This window comes from Schistocerca nitens, chromosome 8 (assembly GCF_023898315.1).
Source record: "Schistocerca nitens isolate TAMUIC-IGC-003100 chromosome 8, iqSchNite1.1, whole genome shotgun sequence".
Classification (NCBI taxonomy): domain Eukaryota; kingdom Metazoa; phylum Arthropoda; class Insecta; order Orthoptera; family Acrididae; genus Schistocerca; species Schistocerca nitens.
The window spans coordinates 408,739,207-408,748,681 of record NC_064621.1 but is presented as its reverse complement, the minus strand read 5'-3'; the positions used below and the strand labels follow the sequence as shown (position 1 = coordinate 408,748,681).

The following is a 9,475-nucleotide window of genomic DNA, read 5'->3' as shown; positions in this document are numbered from 1 at the left end:
CGCTCTGTTATTGTATTAGGAGATGTCTGGGTCTCAAAATTTGCACTTCCTGTGGCTATGTTATTGGGTTTGGCAGCCTAGTTTCTTTTCAGGCATTTCGCCGTCGTTGTAGAGGCGGTACCTTGCACTGACGCGGTATACCGACTGGCGGTTATTGTTGTATTCGCTTAATTAACCTTGCTGTGTTAATATTTCTTTTACCAGTCTATACTCGACTAAACGGGCTTTGAAGGATGGTGCTATCGTTGTGACCACTCTTGGTCATGCTATGTCGGGGAATGAAGACTCCTACGCCATTTGTTGATGTTCTGTTAAGTCTGTACATTGTGCTGCCCTCTGCAGCGGATATATTGCAACGGTAACTGTAAAATGGACGTGTGAGAATAAAGGTGTGTGTGAGCAGAAGTTTTACTGTGTCCTTGATTTCACTAGTGTGTAGCAACATTTTGGTGCCGAAACCCGGGAAAACATGAAGAAATAGAGTGCTACTACACATTAAAGAGGACTCGATGCCGGCGGAGAAGGTTTTGAGTGACTTCAATCTCAAAATCCGGTCACGTCACGCCACGTTCAGCTCACACAGATAACTTGCGGCATTGCTCTGAAACTGTAGCAAAGGACACTGCGGGGCGATTGATTTGTATGTGATGTTACTTGGTGCAAGTTTGTTGGTGGCGGAGCAATAGAGAGCAGTTGGCGTATTATTTGCAAAGCACAAAGGGGACTTGCTAAAGTATTGGTAGACTGCAGCGCCATCTGTTAGCAACAGCGACCACTACTAAAGGTTGCGGAAGTTGAAAACTGCACGGTCGCGCCATCTCTTGAGAACTACGAACATCACTAGGGGGGCTGCTAACGGTTCACACTCCAGGACAGCGCCATCCCTTAGCGATAGCATCCAATTGACGGGGTGTCTTGACCTTGAACGCACTCTCGCGACAGAAGGCAAAACCACCAACTCACCATGGCAGAAGCAGTGGCTACGAACTTGGGGAGGCTGCGCCGGAAGCGGACGACCTTGCGATCGAATGCGACGCGTCTCGTCAGCCAAATAAACGCCTTCGATGGTTCTACAGCTGCAGAAGAAGTAGAACACTTCCAGGAACGCCTACAGGAAACATTAGAAGAGTTGAGCCGACTCAACGATACAATACAGGACTTTCTGGATGACTCTGAATACGAAGCCGACACGGAAGCTTGTGAGGAATATACTGATAAATGCAAACGCGCCCTCCGAAAGGCGAAAGGCCTTCTAGGAGGAGCGCGCTCAGGAGACAGAAACGCGACGTCAGCGGCTCAACAACACGCCTGTATGGACATAAAATTGCCTACTATCAAACTGCATGCATTCTCAGGGGATATAGAAACTTGGCCTCGATTTTGGGAGCAATTCACCGCTTCCATAGACGAGAATCCAATGGTGTCAACAATGAACAAGCATGTATTCCTCCGTGGTTACCTTGATGGGGAACCTAAGGACTTGGTCGATGGCATTGCTGTTACAGCTGATACATATGAGCAGACTAAGCAAATTTTGAACTCCAGATATGGGGATAAGAACAGAATTATCCAAAGTCACCTGGATTTCTTGGAGAATCTTAACACTTCGACTTCAGGCAGTCCAGAGGCTCTCAATTCCACCTACATCTAGTGCCATAAGCGCATCCAAGCACTACGAGCACTAGGAGAAAATGTGGACTCTTATGGGAGAGTGCTTGCACCCAAACTTCTTCGAGCCTTTCCTGAAGAAATTTGCAAAAATTGGCTTGTTCATGCCCGAAGGCAAAAGATTGAAGAAGGGAACCTCACCCACCTTATGGAGTTCTTAAATGAAGAGGTGGAAGGAGCTATTAACACACGCAAAATTCGTGGAGATACTGTACCACACGAAAATTACGTACCAACAGCATCTGCCTTCCATGTAAAGGTTAAAACGAAGAGGGACAAGAAGAAACAACAGAATTCAGAGCCCTTCTGTGTGTATTGCGGCGAAAGAGGGCACTGGGGCCAAGACTGCCAAAAGATTGCAAGCTTGCAGGCAAGAATCGACGCCCTCAAGACAATGAACCGTTGCTTTCTATGCCTGAGACGTGGCCACAACAGAAATCAGTGTTTCGAACGGGGAAAGGCGTCCTGTGCGAAATGTAAGGGGGAGCATCACATTTCTATCTGCAGTAGCCATATCACAACAGTAAATAAAATTGAAACTATGACTTCTAACTTCACATACCTGCAGACTGCTCGTGTGAGTATCACAGGACCCACCGGTAAGAGCAAACAGACACGTGCCATCCTGGACACAGGGAGTCAATCGAGTTTCATTCACCATTCACTGATCGAATCTCTCCAACTAAGTGTCATTGGAAGCACTACTCTCGAGATAACTACTTTCGAATCCAGTTAAAGTTCATCACTCTCACGGAAGAAGGTGCAGTTTAATATGATGGGGTGCTCCACTAATTCCCACATATCAGTAACAGCCTTTGAAACCACAATAATTTTTCACAGCAACCAACAGTGCCACAAGGTGTAGGAGATATGGCCTTGAGGGGTGGTACACCACTCGCAGATCCTAAAGGAGACAATGAAGATCTACCTATTGAGATCCTGATTGGAGCTGATTATTACTGCAGAATCGTGACTTTGGAACAACCAATCAAGGTATCACCATCATTGGTTCTTCTCCCAACAATCTTTGGATATGTTCTCAGTGGAAACAGATCTAGCACCACCGTCAACAGAGCAACTGTCAACTTTATTCAGGGCAGCTGCAGTGATATATCTGATGAGTCAGTGCGCCGATTTTGGGACCTGGAGACAATCGGGATAACAGGACATCAAGAGCGAGCATTAAAACCCATGGACCACCCTATTTATCAGGAATTTCGAGAATCATACTGTGTGGAATATGGTCGCAGAGTTGTATCTCTGCCTCGAAAGAAGGATATGCCTCTCTCCTGCAACCGCACAACTGCTGAAGCGCGTCTTCGCGCCTTACGACAAGCTGTTAGGAGAGTTCTTCACTCTTGCCTACCATGCAAGATAATACACAGTCGCCGGTATGAAGAGATGGAGGCCCCACTACCACTGGACAGAGTTCAGCCTTCAAGACCATTTGCAGTAACAGGCATCGATTTTGCCGTACCATTATATGCCAAATCTGGACATCAAACAAAAAAGTCCTATATGGTCCTATTCACATGTGCAACTACACGGGCCATTCATATTGAACTTGCAACTGACATGTCCACTGACAGATTTTTTATGGCCATGCAACGCTTTGCAGGACGTAGGAGCCTAACAGTCACTGTCTACTCAGACAATGCTACAACATTCCATGCAGCCAACTCAGAACTGGCAGAGCTTTTCAAAACCATGCAGCATACTGGCGTACAGCTCTACTGTGCCCACCATGGAATCACTTGGAAATTCATACCACCACGTGCGGCTTGGTGGGGAGGCTGGTGGGAACGCATGATAGGCTCAGTCAAGCGCTGCCTGAGGAAAGTTCTTGGTCGCTCCCAGGTGGATGAAGAGAGCTTAAACACCACATTGATCAGCATAGAAGCCGCAATAAACTCACGACCAAACACTCAAGGAGAGAGTGACACTGTACTGACGCCAGCCCACTTTCTAACTGGTGGGAAATTAGTAACAATTCCATGTGGGCCAGAGCCAGCAACTAGAAAGGACCTTGCCAAGGAGTTCCGACTCAAACAAAAGGTCAATGACGACATCTGGCGCAGATGGAAGACAGAATACCTCCTGCTGCTAAGACAATATCATGAGGTGAAGGGATACCCTTCGCAGAGGAAACCGAGAATTGGAGAGGTTGTTCTGCTCCATGAAGACAGCAAACCACGGCACTTGTGGAAGAGGGCTGTGGTAGAAGAAGTGCGGCATGGCAGAGACAGTAAAATACGGTTTATCATCCTCCGCCAGCCAGATGGTATGAAGATCTGTCGACCGGTCCAGCTGGTCATCCCCCTCGAGATGGACCAGGGTGGGGAGGATGTCGGGGAATGAAGACTCCTACGCCATCTGTTGATGTTCTGTTAAGTCTGTACATTGTGCTGCCCTCAGCAGCGGATATATTTCAACGGTAACTGTAAAATGGACGTGTGAGAATAAAGGTGTGTGTGTGAGTAGAAGTTTTACTGTGTCCTTGATTTCGCTAGTGTGTAGCAACATCCTATTTGGTGTAGTCTTGTGCTCCTTGCGTATAAGAATTCAAGTGGCCCCTTGTGAGGAGGGTATTCCAATTATTGGCTTCTTAACTGAAGCAGTTATTCATGACGGCATATTCTGTTGTGTGTTTGGTAATTCTACTTAACTGAAGCTGTTACTAAAGAAGGCCTGTCTGTTTTCATTTGGTAACTTTACTTAACTGAAGCTTTTATCAAAGAACGCTATCTGCTTTCTATTCGGTAATTCACTTAAATGAAGCTGTTATTGAAGAAGGCATGCCTGTTTTCTATTTGGTGATTTCATTTAACTGAAGCTGTGATTATAGAAGTCCTGCCTTTTTCCTATTTGGTAATTCACTTAACTGAAGCTGTTGTCATCGGAGGCCTGCCGGTTTGTATTTGGTAATTCGCCTACCCGTTTCAGAGGTATTTAAGTCAATAAGATAGTAACAGGAAGTGACACACGATGGTACATGGGTCCCAACCTTTCGCCTTACATCCCTGTACCCATAATTGAGGTTTCAACGATAAATCAGTTGAATCTAAAGGCCGTAAATTCAGCTAAATACCTAGTAATACCAAGAACAAACGGAAAAATGTTGTGGGGAAGGTGAATCAAAGACTGTGTTTTATTGGCAGAAGACTAGTAAGATGCTACAGATCTATTAATGAGACTGCCTATACTGCGCTTGTCCGTCGTTGTAAGAACAGCAGCACTTTATGTATTGTCGAGAAGTACGGGAGAGAGTGTCATGGACATGAAACAGCGTTTGCGGTCGACATAATTAACACAAAAACGTTTTTCGTTGCGGTTAAAGCTTCTCGCGAAATTTCGATTTCCAACTATCTCCTCCGATTGCGAAAATATTTTGCTGACGCCAACCTACAAAGGGATAAATGCTCATCTTAATAAAATTAGGGAAATCAGAACTGTCACGGAATGATATAGGTGTTGGTATTTTTCCACACGCTATTCGAGGTTTGAATAATAGGAAATTACTCCGAAGATTGTTCGATGAACGCTCTACCGGGCACATAACTGTGACTTCAGACACTGCGAATAAAACCGGATTGTTGTATCCTTGCCATGGAATACAACTGATAGTGTTTAATAGAAACGGTTTGGAATCAAATAGTGGTAACAGTTCAGAGACGCTACTTAGTGCAACCTCAAGAAACTACTATAAATTATTGCCTAATGTCATTTGCGTGACTTGGGCAGATCATGAGGTAAAAATATGACACCAAACCCAGCCTAATTACTGTATCTAGAGGCATTACCGTCACAGGACGTTATAGTAAAGCAGTCAGCTGAAAATCTAACACAAATACGTCAATGCAGTAGGTTTGACTCTGCAGATTGTGCTCTTCAGTGACATAAGTCACAAACACATCCATGGTGTTATTCTGTTCATATCTGATATTTCAAACATAGGTTTGCTAAGGTAACCTTTACCTTTCTTGTTTTACATTTCAGATAAAATGATCATCATCAAAATCATTATCAGCACAGTCGACTAAACACAAGTCGTATTTTGCTTGCAAGTCGACAATATTGGGCGACATCGCCTCTAACCTTGATAAATACTTCCACTTGGTTGGTTATGAATAATATAATGCATTTTCATTATGCAAATTCTATTTCCTCATTTAGTGTTGAAGCCACTGCAGGGAGTCAATACAGAGTCTGTTACTTCTCTTCCGTACTTTTTATATTGCCGGCAGTAATATACATTCGAAGGTTGCACATATATTCTTGTTTTGGTGTAATGATTATGCATTCAGTGTCTTTACCCACAAATGAATCATTTACTACTGTTGAGTCCTCGTGACCACTCCAAGAATCACAAAATTGTATACACCTATCGTTGTTTGCGACATTTCTATTATCAAAATCAACAGTGACAACCGAAGACTTCTGGCACAAGAAGTCACCCGCATTCTGCCAACGGCCCTGTCAAAGAGAGCGGAGGTACGGACAGAGTTTAAGGGCACTCTCTTGGCTTTGGGGTAGGAAACTGCGCTAAAGGCGGAAGAATCAGCAATGATCAACTTAATGAGGATACAGAAGGCAATGGAAACCACTGCATTAAAGACACGTAACGTATATCCACAGGACATGTGGCCTCTAATTGGCAAAGGGTCACGATGATCCATCCATTTGCAAAAGATGCCGGAATAATCCGCCATTCGGACTCCGGGAGGGTAATCGACAGCAAATCAATACCGACAACAATATTTCAGATATCATTCCGATGTCGCAGACTGAAGAGGAAGAGGTAGAGAAAGTATATAAGGATATTGAATGGGCAATGATTTATGAAAAGGGAAAAGAAAATCTAATAGTCATGGGGGACTGGAATGTGGCTGTAGGGGAAAGAGTAGCATAAAGGTTTACGGGAGAATATGGGCTTGGTACTAGGAAAGACAGGGGATAAAGACTAATCGAATTCTGTAATAAATTTCACCTAGTAATAGCAAACACAAGGAGAGAAAGTATGCATGGAAAGCGCCAGAAGATACTGAAAGATTCCCGTTACATTATTTCATAGTCCGGCAGAGATTGCGAAATCAGACAACGGAATGTAAGACGTACGCAAGAACAGATATAGGCTTAGATCACAATTCAGTAGTGATGAAGAGTAGGCTGACGCGTATGAAATTAATCAGGAAGAGTCAATATGGAACTACTAACGAGTGAAGAGGTATGCTTGAAATTCTCTAAGACTTTAGATATTGCAGTAAGGTAATACAATTTAAGACGAATTGACATCTAAAAAGGGCAGTCACAGAAAGGGAAAAGAAACACGTAAGTACAAAGAAGGTAACTGCGAAGAAACCGCAGGTAAAAAAAAAATGAGTTGATCGTTGATTGAAGGAAGTACAAAAAGTGCGTGTCGATAGTCCATTGATTGTCTGCGTAGTGTAATATTTGAAAGTCTTTAGTATGGATGGAAAATGAGATTTGTGTGTGTTTCGCTATGACCTCGAGGCTGTGATGGGTGCGGTTACACAGCGTGAAGCTTCAGTGGATGGGCAACACTGTTGTGGGCCGACCGTGGGGAACCAATGGACGTCCAGCACGTGAAGTCAGATGATGGGGCCGCACCGGTGGCCAGCCAAGTTACGGCTTGCACTACGGTTGACCCTTAACCGTGGTCGAATGAGAGGCCGCCTCTGGGCGGTCAGGCGCTGAAAGACTTCCCAGGGTGCCGAACGAAATGCTTTCTGCTTAATGTGACAAATAGGATCCAGGTACTCTCTGTGGCTAACACGGTCCCTCAGCCAGATTCTGTCACTTGTCCTGTTTCAGAGGAAACCCATTAGTCTCTAAGATCCAGGGAGTCATAGTGGCTGGAATTATTGTTAGTTTGGAGCTTCAGCGTAAGGTGCGTTATACGGGTTATACGGTTCCTTAGGGACGTGGCTACCTAGGAGGGGAGGAAAGCCAATGTATAATCCGTGTCCAAACCGTTTGGTGTTATTCCAGAGGTGGAACAAGTCCTTCCAGATGACATGAAGAGCACAGAGTGCAGCCGACTACTTGTGATGGGTCACGCAGGTACCAATGGTGAGTGTCGCTTTGGATCAGAATAGAATGGTTTCGAGCGGCAATCGGAAATGGTAAAGACTGCCAGCCTAGCTTGCGAGATCAAAGCAGAGCTCAACATTTGCAGCATAGTAGACAGGACCTATTGCAGACGTCATCTACAGAGCCGACTGTAGGGATTGAAACACAGACGGTTATGTGAAACTATGCTGAATCCTCGACATTGCGTCAGAGAGTGGCTGAGTTTCGGGTTCCGTTAAATACCTCAGGAATTCACCTTACCCAGGAGGCGGCTGCATGTGTAGCAGGGATTTTGTGGCGTAGATCGGCCGGTTTTTTATGTTAGAGGGTCTCAGAGAATCATTCAAAGGGGTACAGTGTCAAGGGGAGCAGGCCAAACACAGGAAGAACGTAGGTCCAGGAAACATCATTACAACAGGTGAAAATTGTCGTAGCTGTGTTGGGAAAGTACCAGAGCTCCAAGTCCTAATAGAGGGCACAATTTCTCAAATCATTATAGGCACAGAAAACTGACCAAGGCCAGAGATATACTCAGACAAAATTTTTTCCACGGAAGTAGCGGTGTTCAGAAAGGACAGATTAAAAGCAGTTGGCAGTAGTGTTTGTTGGCGTTAGAAGTAGTTTATGTTGAGGCGTACGTGGATTAGATTGTTTCTGTGAGTTAGTATGGGTAAATACCACTCTTAGCAACCGCAATAATATGATAACTTTAACTTTTTACCGCAGTCCCAACTCAGATGATACGATTGCTGTAAGATTCAAAGAAAACTTGTGTCTAAATACAAATATGTATTAGACTCATAGAATTATAGTTGCTGCTGACTTCAAATTACCCTCGATAGGTAGGCGAAAATACGTGTTTCAATACCTAGATACGTACAAAACATCTTGCGAAACTGTGCTGAAAGCATTCTCTGAAAATTATTCCCAGCAGTTAGTTTCTGAGGTCACTCAAATAGTACACAGTTATGAAAACACACTTGACCTCTTAGCAACAAACGAAATACACTTTGTTATCAAAAGTATCCAGACACCGGGCTGAAAATGACTTAGAAATTCATGGCGCCCTCCATCAATAATGCTGGAATTCAATATGGTGCTAGCCCACTTTCACCCTCGATGACAGCATCCACTCTCGCAGGCATATGTTCAATCAGGCGCTGGAAGGTTTCATAGGAAATGGCAGCCCATACATCACGGAGTGCTGCACTGAGAAAAGCTATCAATGTTGGCCGGTGAGGCCTGGCACGAAGTCGGCGTACCCAAACATCCAAAAGGTGTTACATAGGACTGCGGTCAGGACTCTCTGCAGACCAGTCCGTTACAGAGATGTTATTGTCGTCTAACCACTCCACCACAGACCGTGCATTATGAACAGGAACTCGAACGTGTAGAAAGATGCAGTCGCCATCCCAGAATTTCTCTTCGCAAGAAGGTGCTTAAAACATCAATGTAGGACTTTACTGTGACAGTGCCACGCAAAACAAGGGATGCAAGCCCCTCTCCATGAAAAACACGAGCACACCATAACACTACGTCCTCTCAATTTTACTGTTGGCACTACACACGCTGGCAGATGAAGTTCATCGGGCATTCGCCGTATCCAAATCCTCACATCGTATCGCCACATTGGGTACCGTGATTCGTTATTCCACACAACGTTTTCCAATGTTAAATCGTCCAATGTTTACGCTCCTTACACCAAACGAGGCGTCGT

At 44.6% G+C, this 9,475-nt stretch overlaps 1 protein-coding gene across 1 annotated transcript; it reads left to right on the top strand.

Moving 5' to 3' along the window:
- Positions 1-3,270: 3,270 nt before the first annotated feature.
- Positions 3,271-4,026, top strand: LOC126199588 (uncharacterized). Its single transcript, XM_049936514.1, has one exon. The coding sequence runs from the start codon at positions 3,271-3,273 to the stop codon at positions 4,024-4,026; it is 756 nt and encodes a 251-aa protein (XP_049792471.1).
- The last annotated feature ends 5,449 nt before the right edge of the window (positions 4,027-9,475 follow it).